At 45.1% G+C, this 25,541-nt stretch overlaps 1 protein-coding gene across 9 annotated transcripts in view; it reads right to left on the bottom strand.

The window, feature by feature from the left end:
- Nucleotides 1-25,541, bottom strand: part of BAHCC1 (BAH domain and coiled-coil containing 1) — a 169,454-nt gene that overhangs the window by 7,092 nt on the left and 136,821 nt on the right. For 7 of the 9 annotated variants that reach the window (XM_063961114.1, XM_063961112.1, XM_063961113.1 and 4 more), the window contains 11 exons: nucleotides 20,958-21,078; nucleotides 20,213-20,474; nucleotides 19,811-20,002; nucleotides 19,428-19,666; nucleotides 18,961-19,056; nucleotides 17,633-17,756; nucleotides 16,741-16,855; nucleotides 15,513-15,588; nucleotides 8,469-8,610; nucleotides 5,738-5,854; nucleotides 5,338-5,511 (listed from right to left, as the gene is read on the bottom strand). In XM_063961114.1, coding sequence (XP_063817184.1) covers nucleotides 5,338-5,511; nucleotides 5,738-5,854; nucleotides 8,469-8,610; nucleotides 15,513-15,588; nucleotides 16,741-16,855; nucleotides 17,633-17,756; nucleotides 18,961-19,056; nucleotides 19,428-19,666; nucleotides 19,811-20,002; nucleotides 20,213-20,474; nucleotides 20,958-21,078 — 1,658 coding nt within the window. The remainder of the gene's footprint in view (nucleotides 1-5,337; nucleotides 5,512-5,737; nucleotides 5,855-8,468; nucleotides 8,611-15,512; nucleotides 15,589-16,740; nucleotides 16,856-17,632; nucleotides 17,757-18,960; nucleotides 19,057-19,427; nucleotides 19,667-19,810; nucleotides 20,003-20,212; nucleotides 20,475-20,957; nucleotides 21,079-25,541) is intronic. The other 2 variants (XM_063961116.1, XM_063961117.1) reach the window with 1 other exon arrangement.

Genomic DNA, 25,541 nt, shown 5'->3' with positions numbered 1-25,541 from the left:
ATAAACAGCGAGTCAGATTTCCTGACTCCAGCCGTCCTGGAAACATATTTTCAGGGCACTGACAACGTCTAGCAACTTGGAGGCCTCCAAGTCCCTAGTAGCCGCAGGCACCACCAATAGGTTGGTTCAGGTGAAACGCTGAAACCACCTTGGGGAGAAACTGAGGACGAGTCCTCAATTCCGCCCTGTCCGAATGGAAAATCAGATAAGGGCTTTTTCAGGATAAAGCCGCCCATTCTGACACGCGCCTGGCCCAGGCCAGGGCCAACAGCATGACCACTTTTCATGTGAGATATTTTAACTCCACAGATTTAAGTGGTTCAAACCAATGTGACTTTTGGAACCCAAAACTACATTGAGATCCCAAAGTGCCACTGGAGGCACAAAAGGAGGCTGTATATGCAGTACCCCTTTTACTAACGTCTGAACTTCAGGGACTGAAGCTAGTTCTTTTTTGGAAGAAAATTGACAGGGCCGAAATTTGAACCTTAATGGACCCCAATTTCAGGCCCATAGACACTCCTGTTTGCAGGAAATGTAGGAATCGACCCAGTTGAATTTCCTCCGTCGGGCCTTACTGGCCTCGCACCACGCAACATATTTTCGCCAATTGCGGTGATAATGTTTTTGCGGTTACATCCTTCCTGGCTTTGATCAGAATAGGGATGACTTCATCTGGAATGCCTTTTTTCCTTCAGGATCCGGCGTTCAACCGCCATGCCGTCAAACGCAGCAAGTCTTGGAACAGACAGGGTCCTTGCTGGAGCAGGTCCCTTCTTAGAGGTAGAGGCCACGGATCTTCCGTGAGCATCTCTTGAAGTTCCGGTTACCAAGTTCTTCTTGGCCAATCCGGAACCACGAATATAGAGCTTACTCCTCTCCATCTTATCAATCTCAGTACCTTGGGTATGAGAGGCAGAGGAGGGAACACATACCCTGACTGGTACACCCACGGTGTTACCAGAGCGTCTACAGCTTATTGCCTGAGGGTCCCTTGACCTGGCGCAATACCTGTCGAGTTTTTAATCATGTGGAAGACTTCTGGGTGAAGTCCCCACTCTCCCGGGTGGAGGTCGTGCTGAGGAAGTCTGCTTCCCAGTTGTCCACTCCCGGAATGAATACTGCTGACAGTGCTATCACATGATTTTCCGCCCAGCGAAGAATCCTTGCAGCTTCTGCCATTGCCCTCCTGCTTCTTGTGCCACCCTGTCTGTTTACGTGGGTGACTGCCGTGATGTTGTCCGACTGGATCAACACCGGCTGACCTTGAAGCAGAGGTCTTGCTAAGCTTAGAGCATTGTAAATGTCCCTTAGCTTCAGGATATTTATGTGAAGTGATGTCTCCAGGCTTGACCATAAGCCCTGGATATTCCTTCCCTGTGTGACTGCTCCCCAGCCTCGCAGGCTGGCATCCGTGGTCACCAGGACCCAGTCCTGAATGCCTAATCTGCGGCCCTCTAGAAGATGAGCACTCTGCAACCACCACAGGAGGGACACCCTTGTCCTTGGTGACAGGGTTATCCGCTGATGCATCTGAAGATGCGACCCGGACCATTTGTCCAGCAGGTCCCACTGGTGCGTGGAATCTGTCGAATGGGATTGCTTCGTAGGAAGCCACCATTTTACCCAGAACCCTTGTGCATTGATGCACTGAGACTTGGCTCGGTTTTAGGAGGTTCCTGACTAGCTCGGATAACTCCCTGGCTTTCTCCTCCGGGAGAAACACCTTTTTCTGGACTGTGTCCAGGATCATCCCTAGGAACAGAAGACACGTCGTCGGAACCAGGTGCGATTTTGGAATATTGAGAATCCAATCGTGCTGCCGCAACACTACCTGAGATAGTGCTACACCGACCTCCAACTGTTCCCTGGATCTTACCCTTATCAGGGAATTGTCCAAGTAAGGGATAACTAAAATTCACTTCCTTCGAAGGAATATCATCATTTCGGCCATTACCTTGGTAAAGACCCGGGGTGCCGTGGACCATTCATACGGCAGCGTCTGAACTGATAGTGACAGTTCTGTACCATAAACCTGAGGTACCCTTGGTGAGAAGGGTAAATTTTGACATGAAGGTAAGCATCCTTGATGTCCCGAGACATCATGTAGTCCCCTTCTTCCAGGTTCGCAATCATTGCTCTGAGTGACTCAATCTTGAATTTGAACCTCTGTATGTAAGTGTCCAAAGATTTTAGATTTAGAATCGGTCTCACCGAGCCGTCCGGCTTCGGTACCACAACAGTGTGGAATAATACCCCGTTCCCTGTTGCAGGAGGGGTATCTTGATTATCACCTGCTGGGAATACAGCTTGTGAATGGCTTCCAAAACTGTCTCCCTGTCAGAAGGAGACATCGGTAAAGCCGACTTTAGGAAACGGCGAGGGGGAGACGTCTCGAATTCTAATTTGTACCCCTGAGATATCACCTGAAGGATCCAGGGGTCTACTTGCGAGTGAGCCCACTGCACGCTGAAATTCATTGAGACGGGCCCCCCACCGTGCCTGATTCTGCTTGTAAAGCCCCAGCATATACTGAGGGCTTGGCAGAGGCGGGAGAGGGTTTCTGTTCCTGGGAACTGGCTGATTTCTGCAGCCTTTTTCCTCTCCCTCTGTCACGGGGCAGAAATGAGGAACCTTGTCCACGAAAAGACTGCGCCTGATAATACGGCGTCTTCTCATGTTGAGAGGCGACCTGGGGTACAAACGTGGAATTCCCAGCTGTTGCCGTGGCCACCAGGTCTGAAAGACCGACCCCAAATAACTCCTCCCCTTAATAAAGCAATACTTCCAAATGCCGTTTGGAATACGCATCACCTGACCACTGACGTGTCCATAACCCTCTACTGGTAGAAATGGACAACGCGCTTAGACTTGATGCCAGTCGGCAAATATTCCGCTGTGCATCACGCATATATAGAAATGCATCTTTTAAATGCTCTATAGGCAAAAATATACTGTCCCTATCTAGGGTATCAATATTTTCAGTCAGGGAATCCGACCACGCCAACCCAGCACTGCACAATCAGGCTGAGGCGATTGCTGGTCGCAGTATAACACCAGTATGTGTGTAAATACCTTTTAGGATACCCTCCTGCTTTCTATCAGCAGGATCCTTAAGGGCGGCCATCTCGGGCGAAGGTAGAGCCCTTACAAGCGTGTGAGCGCTTTATCCACCCTAGGGGGTGTTTCCCAACGCACCCTAACCTCTGGCGGGAAAGGATATAATGCCAATAACATTTTAGAAATTATCAGTTGTTATCGGGGGAAACCCACGCATCATCACACACCTCATTTAATTTCTCAGATTCAGGAAAACTACAGGTAGTTTTTCCTCACCGAACATAATACCCCTTTTTTGGTGGTACTCGTATTATCAGAAATGTGTAAAACATTTTTCATTGCCTCAATCATGTAACGTGTGGCCCTACTGGAAGTCACATTCGTCTCTTCACCGTCGACACTGGAGTCAGTATCCGTGTCGGCGTCTATATCTGCCATCTGAGGTAACGGGCGCTTTAGAGCCCCTGACGGCCTATGAGACGTCTGGACAGGCACAAGCTGAGTAGCCGGCTGTCTCATGTCAACCACTGTCTTTTATACAGAGCTGACACTGTCACGTAATTCCTTCCAACAGTTCATCCACTCAGGTGTCGACCCCCTAGGGGGTGACATCACTATTACAGGCAATCTGCTCCGTCTCCACATCATTTTTCTTCTCATACATGTCGACACAAAAGTACCGACATACAGCACACACACAGGGAATGCTCTGATAGAGGACAGGACCCCACTAGCCCTTTGGGGAGACAGAGGGAGAGTTTGCCAGCACACACCAGAGCGCTATATATATATATATATATATATATATATATATATATACACAGGGATAACCTTATATAAGTGTTTTTCCCCTTATAGCTGCTGTATAGTTAATACTGCGCCTAATTAGTGCCCCCCTCTCTTTTTTAACCCTTTCTGTAGTGTAGTGACTGCAGGGGAGAGTCAGGGAGCTTCCCTCCAACGGAGCTGTGAGGGAAAATGGCGCCAGTGTGCTGAGGAGATAAGGCCGCCGATAAGGGGGCGGAGCCTATCACCCGTTTTTCTATGTATTCTGGCAGGGGTTAAATGCATCCATATAGCCCAGGAGCTATATGTGATGCATTTTTTGCCATCCAAGGTGTTTTTATTGCGTCTCAGGGCGCCCCCCCCCAGCGCCCTGCACCCTCAGTGACCGAAGTGTGAAGTGTGCTGAGAGCAATGGCGCACAGCTGCAGTGCTGTGCGCTACCTTGTTGAAGACAGGACGTCTTCTGCCGCCGATTTTCCGGACCTCTTCTGCCTTCTGGCTCTGTAAGGGGGCCGGCGGCGCGGCTCTGGGACCCATCCAAGCTGGGCCTGTGATCGTCCCTCTGGAGCTAATGTCCAGTAGCCTAAGAAGCCCAATCCACTCTGCACGCAGGTGAGTTCGCTTCTTCTCCCCTTAGTCCCTCGATGCAATGAGCCTGTTGCCAGCAGGTCTCACTGAAAATAAAAAACCTAATCTAAAACTTTCACTAAGAAGCTCAGGAGAGCCCCTAGTGTGCACCCTTCTCGTTCGGGCACAGAGATCTAACTGAGGCTTGGAGGAGGGTCATAGGGGGAGGAGCCAGTGCACACCAGATAGTCCTAAAGCTTTCTTTAGATGTGCCCAGTCTCCTGCGGAGCCGCTATTCCCCATGGTCCTTACGGAGTCCCCAGCATCCACTTAGGACGTTAGAGAAATGAAAAGCTTGTGATGCACAGGACTTTATGTTCACTTTCTGGAGAATCACCCCTAAATGTTCTTAGAGTCCCACATATAAACAGCATGGCCCCCACTAATTTCCCACATCGTCTGTGGGCATGTACTTTTTCTCCTCTTACACATGACTTGAGCAGGCCAGACCATTAATTCCATGCTTGCTGAGTGGCTTAGGAAGTTGGTAGCCGAGTCTTTGCACCTGATTTGAACACATCCAATTTAGTTGCTATTGGTAAAATAAAGTCCTCCCATCAGTAGGTGTTACATTTTACATTCACAACCATTTTCCTGCATACAACCTATACTTACTGCATTAAAAGGGGATACACATTGCAGGTCAGTTGGTGCAGGCTAACTCAGCACTCCTGTAAATGATCTATGTTGTTAGAGAAGAGAAAGGGCCCAACCTGGGCCAGTAGGTGCCCTTTGACTGACACTAATATCCACACCTAACCTTCTAAATGACTGAACTGCTCCCCCTGGGAAAAGCACAACCAAGCCTAAACACGTGTCCACAGCACAAGGCATGTGTCCACATTGCCTCAGCTCCATGCTCACCTGTTTTTTCTTTGCTCGATGCTTTCCTCCCACTGTTCCTAGAGGTCTCTGCCGCCTCTCTGCTGTCAGGGCCTGGGTTCTGAGAGGACTCTGATGCAGAGGTGGTATTACTGGAAAAGCGCTTAGTCCTGCGACTTTCTGCCGACAACAGAAGAGCAGGGGAGGGTTCTGTACCTGGAAATAGAGCAGAAAGAAAGGTATCATACTGGTGTGTTCTGTGATTTCTTTTTGTGCCAAGACTTAAGAGGAGGAAAAAAAATTCTATTTTTATGCTAGGACTAATACTAGAAGCCTTGCACGTCAACCCCAATAGTCCCCACTGCCATCTCTTTTCAACCCAACTAGAGAAGATATTTATCTGATCATTTTAATTGTGTGTGTTGTGCAGAAATCCACTCACACTGGATGGTGAAGTCAGGAGGCAACAAGCGAATGTTGTTCAGTGAGATTCTTCCCCGATCGCCATCGTCAAATGCAACAGTCACAGAGTCAGACTCTCCTTCATCACTGGAGGAACCTGGGGAATAATACGACAATATAGCTTTGTACACAGTCATATTAGGATTATGAGCATTGATTGACAGTTGTAGCACTGGATGATTTGGAGAGATTCCTGTATGCAATATTCTCAGGCTGCCATTCCACTAAACACATTGTAGTGATGACTGACCATCATCCAAACATTAGCACCTGCTACGTTTCAGCAGGACTAACGTTAACCTGAAGCGGTGACTTGTCCAAATGGATTATTAATACGGTAATTGAACGCTTACTTTTAATAACATTATGTGACAAAAAAAAAAAAAATGACATACGGTAAGTGACATTTAGAAAAACAGATGTTCCAGTAGTTAAACATTCCAGGCCCGATTCATAGTAGCTCGCTGTTCTGATGTTCGCATATATGTGAACGATGATCTGTCCATGCGACCCAGCCACAATGAGCACATGCAGTGATTGAACTGAGATTACAGACACATTGAGAATTCATTCGCAACCGATTGACAAGAAGTGTCCATTTTGTGGCATGGTCAGGCCGTATCTGCGATCCTGTATTCACATACATGTCTCCAGCGTCTCAGTTATGGCACAAATACTGTGTGACCGTACACTCACCCAGAGTAGATGTTTGAAAGAGCTACGTCGGATGCAGTGTTTGTGTGTCCAGTTGTGGACAGCTGCGATGGCTCCGGTGGGAATCACAATACAAGTTGTGGCGGCTGGTGCATTAGCATATTTTCACACATCCACAACTATGAAAACCACAACTGCAGCAGAAACAGTGTACAGCTAGGGGGCAAGTTGCCGTTGCAACAGCGTGGAAACGCTGGCAACGCCACCGCAATTTGAACCCCTGGCGGCCTGATCTTACTCTGGACTCACAGATTTTTGTACCCAGTCCTATGGGGCTGCCAACAAAAATTTGCCAGTCCAGTGGTATAGTAAAGGCCAGTACTCACTGGCCGATGGCAGAGAGATGTGTGCTGAGCGAACCGCTCAGCACACATCTCTCCCGGCGCTCTCCCCGCGCTCAGCACAGCGCGATCCGTGCTGAGCGTGCGGGGGGAGACCGCTCACTTCACCCAGCGGGTGAAGTGAGCGACCCGCTAGATTGGCCTGCATGCAGGCCAATCTAGCAGCAGCGATAGCGATGCGCGGGGCTGCGCATCGCTATCGCTGAGGGGGCTACACACGGAGCGATCGTGCTTAAAATCTAAGCAATCTAGTCAGATTGCTTAGATTTTAAGCAGCGATCGCTCCGTGAGTACCCCCCTTAAGGTCTAATTGGATTAAGCCCATAGCCTGCTGTAGCAAGAATATAGCATATTACAATCAGGCATACTAGTGTAATAGGCATGATAAATATATACATTGTAGTATTTATGGTTTTTAGCAGATTACTTCTCATTTTGGCTCTGTAGCAGGATTCACCAATTTTAAAGGTTTCGGTCAAATGGGAACAAAAATGTAATAAGAAGGCCACATGTAAAAAGTAAGCCACTTAAAGAATAAGCATCAAATGACCTTACATTGATTGCATCCTAAACATTCAAAGCTGAAAGGCAGCAGACAGTTTAGTTATGCAGGTCTTTTGGGATTCAGTATGCTGTGCATATTCAGGTTGAAAAATAAATACTGATCAGATTATTCAAATACAAAAAATAGAACGCGTCTGTTCCTTATCCTAATTGAATAGTGCATTCCTTGAAAGTATTTGAACAGGATAGGGATTAAACTTCTTAAAATACTGTTGCTCTTTCTATTATTCATTTCATCAAGAAATCAATCTGGATTTCTGTAATGGTCATGTGACTGGTTGGCTAGTAGGACTGGTTGCTAGGCAACAGACCCCAGTCTACAAGTGACAATTACTGTATTGAGCGGGAGTTGGTTCTTGAGACTGTATAACACGGAGGGAAAAGCCAACTGAACATGATGGATGTGGTGTTATATAGGATTGCATGTCTTCTATATCATTTGGGGGGGATTTTTTTTTTCTTTTACAGTGTGCAATTTTTTAAAATAAGAAATTGGCTGTTTGTGTGACATTTTACCAAATTTGTCAGTCTCACTGCTTAATAACCTCCTGCTGCTACTCCCCAGCTGACAACTGAATTTTTCCATAAGTGTCTCAGAGAATTTGTGCTCTCCAGCAGGAACTGAGATAATGCAAGTTGGTTAATGAGTAAAAATGTAAATAAATGCAATTTCAGTTTTCAATAGGCTGCATCAGGTGTGAAGTATTTTTGCTCATATTTGTTTACCAAGATTTTATTTTGCTGATTTTTGCATGTTAGCCTGAGTGTACACTTGTATTTCAGGCTGGATGTAATCCTGAAACTTCCATTTGTGCTGCCAACTCCCATACATCACAGCCCAAGTTACATGGAATTAGTAGCCAACATATCACTGATGATAATGGGGGAAATATTTTCCCGTGTGAAAATAAAACATCACTACAAGCAGTATATCCGAATTAATTACTTGGCTTGCATACACGTTGGCAAAGTATAATATCCCAAACATTGCATAAACTTTTCTTTTGTACATCTAATAGACAGGGAAAAACAGACACCCAACATTTGAATTCCCCCCTTAATATCTAGTTCCATGTAATGACAGCAACCCACCTTCCCTAGTAACCATTTCAGATTGCTTCGTACCTCTCACCACGTTCCCTGGGTACAGGCAGCGTGATTTCTGGCTCCAGTAGGCACAGACTCGTGTCCCAAGTGGAACGCAACGTTTGGACTGAGGCCTCACATCCACCACCTGCAAGGACAGGAAGGTTAGAAGAAAATGGTTTCCTCACACAGTAAGCTGCAACATATAACCACTGTTCTACCTTACTAATACATACACTGGCAGTTTATTTTGTCACTTTGCTGTCATCAGTCTACATGATGAGTTATTGGTTTGTAGAGACAGATGTGGAAGGGGGGTGGGGGGGTGGGGCTTATTTAATAACCAAGCATAGCGATCACTTATGTATTCTAACTCACAACAACCAATAAGATGCCTGCTACTAAACACCTAGTCAGATTAAAATGAAGGTTGCGGCATGCAGCCGTTTCCCAGGGCCTAGTAATATGGGACAGTCAAATGATAGCACATGGGGAGGAGGAGTTAGGGTTATGGGAATAATGGAAGGTGTATGGGAAAAACAGCTGCACAGAAGAGCCTCTGGGGCTTCAGCTAGCCTTAACTCTCCTAGGTTGTAGTGCTTCTTAAATGAATTGTTGGGTAGATTACGTCACCAATACCTATATATTTATTTCTTAAGAACCTAAAATCAAACCCTATACAGAACATAATTCACAGATGTACAAAGAGAAACAATAAGAATGCTATGAGATTTGTGTTAATCATACAAGTTCTTTAGAGAAGTGTCAAATGGCTTCCCCCATTGTGAAATATCCAGTATGACTGCTCACGAGGAGATGGTGACATTCTGATACAGTTTGTAAGCAGGGCCTTCCTATCTCTGTCTGTCTGTTGCTACCCGGTTTTGTTCTATTACTGTTGTTCCAAATGTAAAGTGCAACAGATATGCTGTGCTATATAAGAAACTATTAATAAATATCATTAGTTGCTTGTGAACAAACCAGTGTTATCTTAGGGTCTCCCACAAATTTTAGTCACAATGTGTGGTATGTTAGAATTCTGGGGGAAACATTTAGGGTGGTATTTTTCAAAGCATGGAGTGAGAAAGTGGAGAGATAAAGTACTAACCAATCAGCTTATAACTCTCATTTTGCAGGCAGTGTTAGAAAAAATAAGAATTTACTTACCGATAATTCTATTTCTCGTAGTCCGTAGTGGATGCTGGGGACTCCGTAAGGACCATGGGGAATAGCGGCTCCGCAGGAGACAGGGCACAAAAGTAAAAGCTTTAGGATCAGGTGGTGTGCACTGGCTCCTCCCCTATGACCCTCCTCCAAGCCTCAGTTAGGATACTGTGCCCGGACGAGCGTACACAATAAGGAAGGATCTTGAATCCCGGGTAAGACTCATACCAGCCACACCAATCACACTGTACAACCTGTGATCTGAACCCAGTTAACAGCATGATAACAGCGGAGCCTCTGAAAAGATGGCTCACAACAATAATAACCCGATTTTTGTAACAATAACTATGTACAAGTATTGCAGACAATCCGCACTTGGGATGGGCGCCCAGCATCCACTACGGACTACGAGAAATAGAATTATCGGTAAGTAAATTCTTATTTTCTCTGACGTCCTAAGTGGATGCTGGGGACTCCGTAAGGACCATGGGGATTATACCAAAGCTCCCAAACGGGCGGGAGAGTGCGGATGACTCTGCAACACCGAATGAGAGAACTCCAGGTCCTCCTCAGCCAGGGTATCAAATTTGTAGAATTTTGCAAACGTGTTTGCCCCTGACCAAGTAGCAACTCGGCAAAGTTGTAAAGCAGAGACCCCTTGGGCAGTCGCCCCAAGATGAGCCCACCTTCCTTGTGGAATGGGCATTTACAGATTTTGGCTGTGGCAGGCCTGCCACAGAATGTGCAAGCTGAATTGTACTACACATCCAACGAGCAATCGTCTGCTTAGAAGCAGGAGCACCCAGTTTGTTGGGTGCATACAGGATAAACAGCGAGTCAGTTTTCCTGACTCCAGCCGTCCTGGAAACATATATTATCAGGGCCCTGACAACATCTAGCAACTTGGAGTCCTCCAAGTCCCTATTAGCCGCAGGTACCACAATAGGCTGGTTCAGGTGAAACGCTGACACCACCTTAGGGAAAAACTGGGGACGAGTCCGCAGTTCTGCCCTGTCCGAATGGAAAAAGAGATATGGGCTTTTGTGAGACAAAGCCGCCAATTCTGACACTCGCCTGGCCGAGGCCAGGGCCAACCGCATGGTCACTTTCCATGTGAGATATTTCAAATCCACAGATTTGAGCGGTTCAAACCAATGTGATTTGAGGAATCCCAGAACTACGTTGAGATCCCACGGTGCCACTGGAGGCACAAAAGGGGGTTGTATATGCAGTACTCCCTTGACAAACGTCTGGACTTCAGGAACTGAAGCCAATTCTTTCTGGAAGAAAAACGACAGGGCCGAAATTTGAACCTTAATGGACCCCAATTTTAGGCCCATAGACACTCCTGTTTGCAGGAAATGCAGGAATCGACCGAGTTGAAATTTCTTCGTGGGGGCCTTCCTGGCCTCACACCACGCAACATATTTTCGCCACCTGTGGTGATAATGTTGTGCGGTCACCTCCTTCCTGGCTTTGACCCGGGTAGGGATGACCTCTTCCGGAATGCCTTTTTCCCTTAGGATCCGGCGTTCAACCGCCATGCCGTCAACGCAGCCGCGGTAAGTCTTGGAACAGACATGGTACTTGCTGAAGCAAGTCCCTTCTTAGCGGCAGAGGCCATGGGTCCTCTGTGAGCATCTCTTGAAGTTCCGGGTACCAAGTCCTTCTTGGCCAATCCGGAGCCACGAGTATAGTTCTTACTCCTCTACGTCTTATAATTCTCAGTACCTTGGGTATGAGAAGCAGAGGAGGAAACACATACACCGACTGGTACACCCACGGTGTTACCAGAACGTCCACAGCTATTGCCTGAGGGTCTCTTGACCTGGCGCAATACCTGTCCAGTTTTTTGTTCAGGCGGGACGCCATCATGTCCACCTTTGGTCTTTCCCAACGGTTCACAATCAAGTGGAAGACTTCCAGATGAAGTCCCCACTCTCCCGGGTGGAGGTCGTGCCTGCTGAGGAAGTCTGCTTCCCAGTTATCCACTCCCGGAATGAACACTGCTATCACATGATTTTCCGCCCAGCGAAGAATCCTTGCAGTTTCTGCCATTGCCCTCCTATTTCTTGTGCCGCCCTGTCTGTTTACGTGGGCGACTGCCGTGATGTTGTCCGACTGGATCAATACTGGCTGACCTTGAAGCAGAGGTCTTGCTAAGCTTAGAGCATTGTAAATTGCCCTTAGCTCCAGTATATTTATGTGGAGAGAAGTCTCCAGACTTGACCACACTCCCTGGAAATTTTTTCCCTGTGCGATTGCTCCCCAGCCTCTCAGGCTGGCATCCGTGGTCACCAGGACCCAGTCCTGAATGCCGAATCTGCGGCCCTCTAGTAGATGAGCACTCTGCAGCCACCACAGAAGAGACACCCTTGTCCTTGGAGACAGGGTTATCCGCTGATGCATCTGAAGATGCGATCCGGACCATTTTTCCAGCAGATCCCACTGAAAAGTTCTTGCGTGAAATCTGCCGAATGGAATCGCTTCGTAAGAAGCCACCATTTTTCCCAGGACCCTTGTGCAATGATGCACTGACACTTTTCCTGGTTTTAGGAGGTTCCTGACTAGCTCGGATAACTCCCTGGCTTTCTCCTCCGGGAGAAACACCTTTTTCTGGACTGTGTCCAGAATCATCCCTAGGAACAGCAGACGTGTCGTCGGGATCAGCTGCGATTTTGGAATATTTAGAATCCACCCGTGCTGTTGTAGCAGTACTGCTACTCCGACCGCCAACTGTTCCCTGGACTTTGCCCTTATCAGGAGATCGCCCAAGTAAGGGATAATTAAGACGTCTTTTCTTCGAAGAAGAATCATCATTTCGGCCCTTACCTTGGTAAAGACCCAGGGTGCCGTGGACAATCCAAACGGCAGCGTCTGAACTGATAGTGACAGTTCAGTACCACGAACCTGAGGTACCCTTGGTGAGAAGGGCAAATTGGGACATGGAGGTAAGCATCCTTGATGTCCAAGGACACCATATAGTCCCCTCTTCCAGGTTCGCTATCACTGCTCTGAGTGACTCCATCTTGATTTGAACCTTAGTATGTAAGTGTTCAAAGATTTCAGATTTAGAATAGGTCTCACCGAGCCGTCTGGCTTCGGTACCACAAATAGTGTGGAATAATACCCCTTTCCTTGTTGTAGGAGGGGTACTTTGATTATCACCTGCTGGTGAATTGCTTCCAATACTGCCTCCCTGTCGGAGGGAGACGTTGGTAAAGCAGACTTCAGGAACCTGCGAGGAGGCGACGTCTCGAATTCCAATCTGTACCCCTGAGATACTACCTGTAGGATCCAGGGGTCCACTTGCGAGTGAGCCCACTGCGCGCTGAAACTCTTGAGACGACCCCCCACCGCACCTGAGTCCGCTTGTAAGGCCCCAGCGTCATGCTGAGGACTTGGCAGAAGCGGTGGAGGGCTTCTGTTCCTGGGAAGAGGCTGCCTGCTGCAGTCTTTTTTCCTTTCCTCTACCCCTGGGCAGATATGACTGGCCTTTTGCCCGCTTGCCCTTATGGGGACGAAAGGACTGAGGCTGAAAAGACGGTGTCTTTTTCTGCTGAGAGGTGACTTGGGGTAAAAAGGTGGATTTTCCAGCTGTTGCCGTGGCCACCAGGTCCGATAGACCTACCCCAAATAACTCCTCCCCTTTATACGGCAATACTTCCATGTGCCGTTTGGAATCCGCATCACCTGACCACTGTCGTGTCCATAAACATCTTCTGGCAGAAATGGACATCGCACTTACTCTTGATGCCAGAGTGCAAATATCCCTCTGTGCATCTCGCATATATAGAAATGCATCCTTTAAATGCTCTATAGTCAATAAAATACTGTCCCTGTCAAGGGTATCAATATTTTCAGTCAGGGAAACCGACCAAGCCACCCCAGCACTGCACATCCAGGCTGAGGCGATCGCTGGTCGCAGTATAACACCAGTATGTGTGTATATACTTTTTAGGATATTTTCCAGCCTCCTATCAGCTGGTTCCTTGAGGGCGGCCGTATCTGGAGACGGTAACGCCACTTGTTTTGATAAGCGTGTGAATGCCTTATCCACCCTAGGGGGTGTTTCCCAACGCGCCCTAACTTCTGGCGGGAAAGGGTATAACGCCAATAATTTCTTAGATATTAGCAATTTTTAATTCATCTGATTCAGGAAAAACTACAGGTAGTTTTTTCACACCCCACATAATACCCTTTTTTGTGGTACTTGTAGTATCAGAAATATGTAACACCTCCTTCATTGCCCTTATCATGTAACGTGTGGCCCTACTGGAAAATACGTCTGTTTCTTCACCGTCGACACTGGAGTCAGTGTCCGTGTCTGTGTCGACCGACTGAGGTAATGGCCGTTTTAAAGCCCCCGACGGTGTTTGAGACGCCTGGACAGGTACTAATTGGTTTGCCGGCCGTCTCATGTCGTCAACCGACCTTGCAGCGTGTTGACATTATCACGTAATTCCATAAATAAGCCATCCATTCCGGTGTCGACTCCCTAGGGGGTGACATCACCATTACAGGCAATTTCTCCGCCTCCACACCAACATCGTCCTCATACATGTCGACACACACGTACCGACACACAGCACACACACAGGGAATGCTCTGATAGAGGACAGGACCCCACTAGCCCTTTGGGGAGACAGAGGGAGAGTTTGCCAGCACACACCAAAACGCTATAATTATACAGGGACAACCTTATAATAAGTGTTTTCCCTTATAGCATCTTAATATATTATAATATCGCCACACAAAATGCCCCCCCTCTCTGTTTTAACCCTGTTTCTGTAGTGCAGTGCAGGGGAGAGCCTGGGAGCCTTCCTAGCAGCGGAGCTGTGTAGGAAAATGGCGCTGTGTGCTGAGGAGAATAGGCCCCGCCCACTTTCCGGCGGGCTCTTCTCCCGGTTTTTCTGACAACCTGGCAGGGGTTAAATACATCCATATAGCCTCAGGGGCTATATGTGATGTATTTTTAGCCAGCATAGGTACTTTCATTGCTGCCCAGGGCGCCCCCCCCAGCGCCCTGCACCCTCAGTGACCGTTGGTGTGAAGTGTGCCGAGAGCAATGGCGCACAGCTGCCGTGCTGTGCGCTACCTTAAGAAGACTGGGAAGTCTTCAGCCGCCGATTTCTGGACCTCTTCTCTCTTCAGCATCTGCAAGGGGGTCGGCGGCGCGGCTCCGGTGACCCATCCAGGCTGTACCTGTGATCGTCCCTCTGGAGCTAGTGTCCAGTAGCCTAAGAAGCCAATCCATCCTGCACGCAGGTGAGTTCACTTCTTCTCCCCTAAGTCCCGCGTTGCAGTGAGCCTGTTGCCAGCAGGACTCACTGAAAATAAAAAACCTAACAAAACTTTTACTCTAAGCAGCTCTTTAGGAGAGCCACCTAGATTGCACCCTTCTCGGCCGGGCACAAAAACCTAACTGAGGCTTGGAGGAGGGTCATAGGGGGAGGAGCCAGTGCGCACCACCTGATCCTAAAGCTTTTACTTTTGTGCCCCGTCTCCTGTGGAGCCGCTATTCCCCATGGTCCTTACGGAGTCCCCAGCATCCACTTAGGACGTCAGAGAAATTACCGTAAGGAGCCGATTGGTTAGTGCTTTATTTCCCTCCATGCTTTAATACCCCCCTTAGTCACAGATAAAAGCTCCAGTTACCAGCTAGCTGTAATCCAATAACTTTTGGTTATAAAACTACACTGGACCTATTAGTAAGCATTTCCTGTGTAATAAATTCACAAGAAAAAAAAAAAAAAAGACTGACTGATGCTAGTCCTTTAAAGGGTCAGTTGTGACTATAAAATACAGCTATTGTTTGCACAGGGAAGAGCAGAGTGTGTGACGGAGCTTCCTGCACCATCCTGCGCGCCTACACAAGGAACTCACAGCTTCCTGCAGCAGTTGCTCCTGGGAGTAAACACGAGGTCGGTTTCCTCTCTCGCCTTCTATCACAACACTGTATCTGTAAGGAAGTGCACAAATTGAGAATTAAGCGGCACTGCATTGCCCAAGTCTCTTGTAATTTTAACCCTGTATTGCATGAATTATGAAAATAAATCTTTTTTTTTTTTCACATGGACTATAAAAATAAAGATTTTATATATATATATATATATATATATATATATATATATATATATATATATATATATATTTTTTTTTTTTAACATTCAATGGTTACGTTGCCTATAAGAAAATAAATATGCAGCAGAATTGTTTTCTTGCCCACAGGCAACAGCATGCAATACAGGGTTAAATGCTACACAATACTTGGTCGGACTCTAAATGACTAAACGCAGTAAATACATGCACACACTTTAAACGAGGAAAGCTGCATTCCAGTATTTCTGTAAGGAGAGTTTATGAAGGTAATAGTATAATGGGTTGAAGCTAAAATGTTAGGGGTGGCACAGTTTGGCTACGTAATAAAGATAGGCTTGCATTTAGAGGGTAAACACACTATGGCTCTGATTTCCTACTTCTCCACATTCATGATTGTACCCACTTCCTCTCATGAGACCTAATACACGGTCACACAGCAGCTAAATACAGCGACTGCAGTGCTGAGTGCAGCAATTGCGTTACCATACCCTCCAACATTTTACACATAAAAATCAGTACAAATTAGAAAAGGGGCGTGGTCATCAGTATAGGGGGCGTGGTCACACACCTCTTCCTATACTTTCAATGGAAGTTTGGAGAGCCAAAAATCGGTACAGACCATAAAAAAAGAGGTACTGTACCTTTTAAAAAGGTACAGCTGGAGGGTAAGCATTACAGAGGGCAGGCCTGATTTTCTCTCAGCTGAAAACAGCAGCACACATGGAAAAGCCAAACTCCACTGCCAGCCATGCAGACTCTTGTCGGCAGTGCTTTGCTGGGCATTATGGTGAAAAATAATTATGTAGATTATGGTAGGAGGTGGTCCATGCCACCTGGTTTAAGAACAAAAGTTAGTGATTTTCACACCTAGGGGCGCAGGGGACGTGACTGCCACATGTCCCATCGCTAAGTGCATGAACCATATATGTATAAAGCAATAACATACTGTTGTAAACAAAAACAGACCCTGGGCTCAGGATTTAAGCCCATACGTAGCAGTGTGGCCACTTACATATCAGGTGGTTGTAGACTCCTAATACTGGCTGCATACAGTAAATTGTCCTCTTTTGGTATCAGAACATGTAACCCTTCCCTCAGATCCACCTTGGAGAGGGAGCAGATGTGAGCTGGAAAAAAAAACACATTTCCTTCATTTAGAATCACCACAAACACTACCTTACATGTGTCTTACATACAGGCAGTGTCTGACTGGGGCATGAAGGGCCCAACGGGGGAATTCAGTGGTAGGGGCCCGTGTTCCCAGTTGCCACATTGGTTTGTCTAATTAGTAGAGAGTACATGGTCTTGGCCCCTTGATAAATATACTGTATAGAAAATACTGTTACTGCATGCATATAATGTACCAGATTAGTACCAGAAATTCACTGTAGAAAATACACCACAGTCTTGTGCAGTATAAGGTAACATGTATAATGTACAATTCAAGTGCACAGTCTGGAAGCTGATCCCTATAGGAGCAGTAGGGCCCACCAGGGGTTACCCCTGTATCCCACTCCCACCCTGCATACAGGGTAGCATGATTAATCTAAAGTAGGCTAGGAAGGTTAAAAAATGCTTTGTATTAGCCTTGTGTAACTACTTGTATACAAATATTAAAGTACCATAAGCAGGTAAATCAGAAAACAGTGTAAGGATTAGCAGATGGCAGAAATACGAGTCCAAGTCATTTATTCTTAAGACCTCACAAATGTAGTACAAGGACACACAATATAAATTAATTGAATCAATTTACATTTGCACAGGCTACTTGCGTATAAAATCCGAAAGCTTTGAATGAGGAAGAACTTAGTAATCGAGCTGGAACACTTTGTTTTTCCCTAACAAATAAGCTGCCAGGCCCAGAGCCCCATGTGCCATGTACATATCTACTAGCATAGTCTCACCTTTGTTCTTGCCTGTAGAGCTAGCCTCCTCCTCTCCTTCCGAAAAACTGCTGTTATCATCAAACTGGAAGTCATCTTCTACAGCAAAGCTCTGCAGGAGTCTACTGACCGCACGTCCTCGCTCCTGCACAGGAAGGAAAGGCTCAATCAATATGAAAAAATGGAAAAGAAAATGTATTACATTCCTAGTGGTTGGACAAGGATACATTTACCATAAAATGTTAATTCTTCACCACTTAACTGGCTTGGTTGCATGTGATGCGGCCTGGCCAGGTAATGTACACCTGGCTCTGGTCACATCACATGCGATGTGCTACCACCACTTGTGCCCTGGACTCGGCAGTGACACGGTGGTCTCTGACCGCCGTCGTCACAGCCATGTTCACCCTCCCCCCCAGAATGCCGTGCGACTGCATTCAGAAGTGCATGCTCCGGAGTAGCACAGTGCTGGCAAAGGGGGGAGGGGGGTCGTGGACTTCGTTCCTCTCCTAGCACAATTATACTGATCTCTGCATGTGCAAAGATCAGCTGCAGCAGGAGGGACTTCTGACACAAGCCGCGCTGCGCTCTGCATGGGGAAAGTGTGTGTGTGTGTGTGTGTGTGTGTGTGTGTGTGTGTGTGTGTGTGTGTGTGTGTAGGGAGTGAGGAGGATAAATATTTAAATTATGCTTTGGGGGGGGGCAAGAGAAAAGTTATAAAGCATGTTATTTTTGGTTTTACTACTAAGGGGGTTAGTATTAGAACTTTGAAACCACTACGGGGGTCTATTGCCAATGGGAGTTATTTTATAGAGGGGTGCTTACACACAAGGGGGGGAGGGGTGGCCTAGATATTTACATTTTTCATAAAATTATGTTTTATTTATTTATTAAAGTTTAAAGTATTTTGAAAAAAAAATTAATAAAAAAAAAAAACACTGAGCAGTTTTGTGGGGAAAACATTCTTAGTTAAGTGATTAAATGGAGTCAGTATGATTTACCGGCGGCCGGGCTGCTGGCTGTCAATATACCGACAGCGGCATTTCGTCTGCCAGCGGGGCAATAACAAAGTGTCCCCTTGCAGGCTCGCTGTGCTTGCCAAAGGATCTATTCTAACTCTATGGGTGTCATGTACACCAATGAGTGGGAATAGTCCTGTAGCACCGGTATTCCGGCTTGTGGCATTGCTGGCTGTCGGGATTCCGGTGTCCGTCTCCTGACCTCCGGGATCCCGAAAGCCGGCAAATGAAACGGATCCCAATTAAATGACGTGAATAAACAAGAATTAGCAACCGATGCCATCTTGATCAGCTCATACACTACAAATCATTTATAACCAGCCTACACACCTGTTTAGACTTCATTTTCTCAATCTTTATCCCATCTTTCAGAAGATTCTTGGGGGAACGGGTGGTCAGGGAAAGGCTCAGGACTCCATTCTTTCTCTGGGAATATAAAACTTTCTTTAATACAGAAAATTGATCTCCCCAGCTATTATGAAACGCTATCCTAGTCCGTTGCAGTAAGTTTGTAGCCCCACAACAGCTGAAGAAGCAACAGTTTCTCAAACTCCACTATGGGGAATAATAGGATTCAAAGTGTAAATTGTGGTATCACATGACTATTGCACACAAGCTATTCGCAGTTGTGAGTAGGTTATTCCTTATATACACAATGATTATGCCACTACTCCATAAGTGTTCATCATAAGTATTAAAAAGGAAAAAAGCAAAGTTTCACAAGACATACCTATGTAAATGTATGTACAATTGTGTGCATATACACCACATGCATAAACTTTGATTTGTTAACAGACCTGGATGTTTTTACTTTTGTCTTTCTTTAGTCCTTGGTTAGCAGTGCAGAACAAGCTCTTGTTGGGTGTTAAAGCCCGTGTGTCAGATTGCATTCTATGCCTTATGTTCCCTTCAGGTTTTTCCTTGTGGCTCAAGGACTTCTTCTTCAAAGGTTTGTCAGGATGAGATCTAGCTTCCAGCTTAGCAGAACGCTTGCGGACCTTGACTTCACTCTCGGGATTGGCAGCGCAGCATGAACCTGGGAACAGTATAAGAGGTACAATTTAGAAAAAAATAAAAAAAAAATGTGTGCGCGCGGGGGGGTGGGGGGGGGGGGGGGGGGGAGAGAAAGAGGAATGGGAGATGGGGGGATATGGCTTAATTTGTTGAGTCATAAGCTCACCTAGTAGTCCCTGTCTCTCAATTTTCTTTTTTGCTTTTTGGTTGGCTTCCATCTTCACTACTGCAGATGCAGAAGGACCCACCAGTGAGGAGTTACCAGGAGCATTAAGAGATAAGCTAGCCTCATGGTTTAACATTCCGGGGAGATCCTGCTCCCCATCTTCACTGTCCGAGTCCTCATCATGGTCTTCATCTGTGGAGGCAAAAAACACATGATTTAAAAAAAAAATGCAACCTTCAACATACTAGATATACCAAACTGCATCAAGTTACTGTAACATCAACTTAGTACAATCCGTGTGTGTGTGTGTGTGTGTGTGTGTGTGTGTGTGTGTGTGTGTTATAAACTAATATTCAGCTAATGAAAAAACAAACAAAAAAAAACACAGCAAAAATGCCTCACCTGCTTCCCCAGCTCCATCCAAATTAACAGCTGGCCTGGGTCTCTCCTGCCCTTTCCTTTCAGCTCCTTCCTTGACCTTTAGACATGATACTCGGTGGTGCGGCAGTTTCTTCTGCATCTTGCTAGTTGGAAGAACTTCCTTATGGTGGAAAGTGCTGGTGCTAGATCCCAGTGCCTTGCTCTTCAACTGAGAAACCTTCCGTGCCAGTTTGGATACCAGCTTGTTCTGAGGGCACACCATCTTCTTACAATGCACCTTAACCTGAAAGAAGAAAATGTGTATAGGTGTTATCCCCATATCCCACTATGGGCGCAGACAGATGTATCAACATGGAAAGCAGAAGTGTTTATGCTAATGCTGCTTGTGAACTATGCAGTCATTGAGTAAAGACTGTGCACTGAGCACTTGTTATCTTTTTGGTCTAAAATGTAGCCTTCAGATTATTTACCAGTAGCAAAACATCAGACAGTGTATGGAAATCAAACACAGAACACCAGCAGAATATGCTGAAATAGGTCATTTGTTCAGCACACTCTTTCAAACAAACCACATTTTTTGTTTCACATTAACACAGACCGTTATTTAGTTTAGTTGTTTAAAGGTTGGTGATTGGGCTTTATAAGTAAGAGGGTTAGGACAACTACTAGACTTTGTCAACACCACAGCACGTTAAATGCCCCTTGGGTTTTGTGGCACAGTAGGTAAGTGGTGCTGCATTAGCAGCACCTTGCCAGTAATACTCACCTCTCTGTGCGAGTGGTCCTGATCGCTATAACTTTCCTCCGACATTTTACGCTTCTTCTTTTTGGGCCCCCCATCGCCCCGTAGCTCAGCACACAGTAGACTCAAGCTTCTATTTAAAGATCTGCAAAAAAAAAAAAAAATCCAACGTAAGCTGTATAATTCATACTGAATGAACCGTAAACTCAGATAAAACTGTACAGCCATGCAACCGTGCATAAGTTCTGACTCATCTCTAGTCACTCCGACACCAGGGATGGCTCATTGATGACTGTGTGATATACATACAGCATATTTGTATTGTCTTTACTCTCCTATAGCTAGCTATAAATACAGAGTAGCCCTCAGACCTCAATGGATGACACCAATAATAAATATAGCCACAGCCCTGTATAAAATGGCGAAGATTTTGTGTATTCATCATGTCAATGACAAACATCCAGGAAAAAAATGAGGAGAGAAAAAAAAGGAGAGAATCTGGTCAAGCCTGGAAGAAAACGATGCGACCCCTGGCTGTCATTGTGTCCTTTCATTATTCTGGCGTGTCTTCTTACAAATTCTAATTGTACCGTGCAGCAAAATAGGTGCTATATAATGGAACAATTAGAAAAACATTGTGCAAAATGTTGGCGTTACAGTTTATTAGGCAATAGTACACAGTAGTAAAAATGTATCAGGAAATTATGATACATACGCCTATATATTACCCGTGTGCTAAAAGACTAGTATCTGATGCATCTCTGCATACACTCTTGTCTGGCAGTATGGGGAAGTCAGGGGGAGGGGTTAGGGACATCTACAAGACTGACGATAGGGTAACCAGGTACATGCTCATAGTCTGCATTGCTTCTGGGCACAGTAGGGATTAAATGAAGAGCCTATCTGAAACTTGTCACTTCCCCACACACTTCAGCACAGAGAGATGAGACTCCAGCCAGCAAGAGGTTCCCTGCCTGCTGTGAACCTCACCTCCACGTGCCAAATTCCATGCAACTATAAACAGGGAGGGCACTGGGAATCCCTCTCTGCAGTGCATTTTGCACACATCACGGTTTACTTTATTCACACTCATTCATGCTCTCCAGATCTTACAGCGATCATGCAACAGTGGGCTGGATAGTCCCCTATTATACAGCGTAATCTTAAAGTATCAGACATACAGGACCCACCCTAAAACAGAGTTCTAAGCCATATGAAGCAAAATAAGGGAAGGTATGGCGCAATTGTCAGATGCTCGCACGACTAGGGGCTGTGGAGACCCTGCTGCGCTGCTGAGGCAGGTAAGTCGTGAGAAACAGAGAAAGGGGTCTAAATTTAGATGAACAGTTAGATAAAACTAAAACTATTTATATTCTGACCATTTATTTTTAATACTGTAAAAATATAGCATTTTTTATCTTATCAATTGAAATGAAAGCACATAAAGAACAATGCTTGATGGGAATAGTTTGCCGTGGTCCTATGAAGAGATAGAGAGACAAAGCTGATTCTATAGGATTTAGGATGGACTATGGAGTTGGGTCTACCAAAAGGTAGATTGGAGGTCAGTCTGACCATGGGGATTTGTTTACAGACTGTGCTTCTTACAGAGCAGATTTCAGCCAGCTTTTTAAATCTGTAGTAAAAGCATCTCCCGCAGGCAGATCCATCAAAGCCTCTTAAATCCGCTCTGGAATCTCAGCTGGAATGATTTAACTCTTGCAGTGCTCACACTCTCCCAGAATGAATCTCCCAATCTCATGAAATATTTAGAGATTACACAAACGGCAAGTCCGAGCACTTTGCAAGTTGTGTTATTCTGCACTTACTCCCCTGCACTTTATTGCAACCTTGTAAATGCTGCATACATTACTGGTGAGACATTAATACAATATGGTCACATAAATAATGCAAGATGATCTTAAGACAGCATCTCTGTCCACATATTAGAAAGAAAAAAGTGGATTATATGTAAATCGCAGGTGGAGTTTGAAGTAGCTTTTTCCTTGCAATGATGGTAGGCTAAGAATGGATTTCTGCAGCACCAACACCTTATTTTCCTCTTTCACATATACCATTGAGCCAAAATTCACCAAACAGCAGGGAAAAGCGGGGGAGGAAGCGGGGAGGTTGCTAGGCAACTATGCACTCTCGGCCTAGGGATGCATAGCCTGGATGCAGGCAGAGGGGAGAAAGCAATGGATTTATCATTAAGGGTCAGTGTGGAGAAGAGTAAAGAGGATACCTCCATCATTAGAGAGAAGACAACACTATATCTCACAGAGACCACAACATATGAACACATGTCAAAATGCTATAAAGGAGACCATTAATGAATCCTATTAACAAATATACATGTGTACATGCGTGTATAAATACTATATATATATATATTTTAGTAATTATTATTTGAAAAGTACACTCCCATCAAGAACGGGTATACAGCATGCTGCTGCACCAGCAATATGGCAGCCAGAGCTCGCTCCAGGAGTCATACATTGTATGCACAGTGTATTATCTAGAGCCAAGGAACATGGGCCTCTGGGATCTCCTTATGCCAGACAAACCTTTTCATTCAGACCCTGCATTGCCTGTTCTTGTTTTACTGAACATGTGGTGGCCACAACTTCCAGAATGACCAAGAAATACAGTAGAAACCAAAGTGCATATATTACACTAGATTAATACTAAAATGTTTTCATTTGAATCAAGTATCAGGTTAAAAACAGTTTTGTATTTTTATTTTATTATACTGATTCATCAGTCATTTTGCAAAGAAATACAAGAGTGGTGCACAACAATGATTGTGCACGCAAGATATCCAATTAAATGTATTATTAAATTGGTGACATGCAATCATGGCTCACAGGCAGAATATGCGCTTGTTAAATCTGTCGATAGTAAACACACAAGTGTCTAGATGGAAAGGACAAGGAAGAAAACTTGCCACTACCTAGATTATTTTTTTTTTTTTATACAGTACTAACGATTCAGCCACTTCTTGTGCCCACGGTCTATAAAACAGCTGCTTGTGTAATAGGGAGGAGGGAAGCACTGAGAAACCAGGGGAAGTAAAAGAGCCAGCATGAATGCAGACACTAGCAAGTACCTTAATAGCTCAGTGGTTCAAACCTGACCCCCTACAATGGTCAGGAGACATACGCTGCTCCCTTGTCTCAGTGGTAATGCCAAGCAAAACAACATCTTTTTTGTTGAAATTCTTTTCATTTCCTTCAACCGTGCACCATTTGCGAATGTTTTCTGACATAAAACGCCGACATTTTTTTTTTCTCTCTCTGTCTTAATTGAGGAAGTCATTTAGTAGAGATTTAACTATTATTACCAAATCATAGAGCTTGATGCATTGCACACACTCTCCAATCATGTTTGGACTAGGTTGGAGGATTTATGCAAATGGCCCTTCCGGGAGAGGCAATTTGTAGCAGAGAAGGACAATTATACAGGGCCCGTGAGTGCGGGAATAGCTGCACCAGGCGGTTAATGGGTAATAGTAGAGCGCTGGAACCAGTGAGCGGTGCCGTAATGTGACCAGAGGCGGCTACATGGCACAGACAGGAGGTTTTCTATACAATGCCGTGTGCCACTTTTGTGGGAGTCCCTCCCCCAATAACACAAGCTTGAGAACTGCCATCATATACAAGAAAAGAAGAGGAGGAAGGACAGAAATCGAACAGGAATCATTTGCATTATTCTTTGTATAAAGATATGGCAATACAGGTTGAGTATCCCATATCCAAATATTCCGAAACACAGAATTACATTCAGGATGTGTGTATAAGGTGTATCTGAAACATAAATGCATTCTGTGCTTAGACTTAGGTTCCATCGCCACGATATCTCATTTCGGTATGCAATTAATCCAAAATACAGAAAAATCCGATAGCCTAGATACTTCTTGTCCCAAGTGTGCGTGTGTGCATGCATGCATGTATATGTATATATATATATATATATATATATATATATATATATATATATGTATGTATATATATATATATATATATATATATATATATATACACACACACACACACACACACACACACATATCTACATATATCTATATATATATATCTATCTGATATACTACATTTTTTTGTGTGTGTTCAATTTGTAGAGCAAGTCATGTGACAAGTGCCTGTTTTGATGACCGGTCTGGGCAATGCAAATGGTGCTTCTTGCTTTGGCAAACACACTTAGAGAGAAACCTTCAATAGTTTGCATTGGAAATTATAATTTGCAAGACTTCCTTAATTTCTCATTAACATTTGAAGCATAATGCCAAACTGTTAATACAGGCAAAAGCAGTCTCCCCATACTGTATTGTGTGTTAAGTGCAGGTTTAATGAGAACAGGGAGATATTTGCATATAGTGATTACACTAACTGACTAAACAAGGACTACATTCCTCTTGGTCTTATTAAGCCTACACAGAATATTTTATCATGAAAGTATGATCTGCATTGAGAAATAGGGAGGATGAGCCAAGTCTGTATTAAAAAGGTATAGGGCAGGAACAGAATGCATAAAGCAGGTAAAGCACTAGATCAGTGAGTAATGCTTAGACAAGTACATGCAATATTTACA

This window comes from Pseudophryne corroboree, chromosome 3 (assembly GCF_028390025.1).
Source record: "Pseudophryne corroboree isolate aPseCor3 chromosome 3, aPseCor3.hap2, whole genome shotgun sequence".
Taxonomy (NCBI): Eukaryota; Metazoa; Chordata; class Amphibia; order Anura; family Myobatrachidae; genus Pseudophryne; species Pseudophryne corroboree.
The sequence above is the reverse complement of the archived record's forward strand: the minus strand, read 5'-3'. Positions and strand labels throughout refer to the sequence as shown.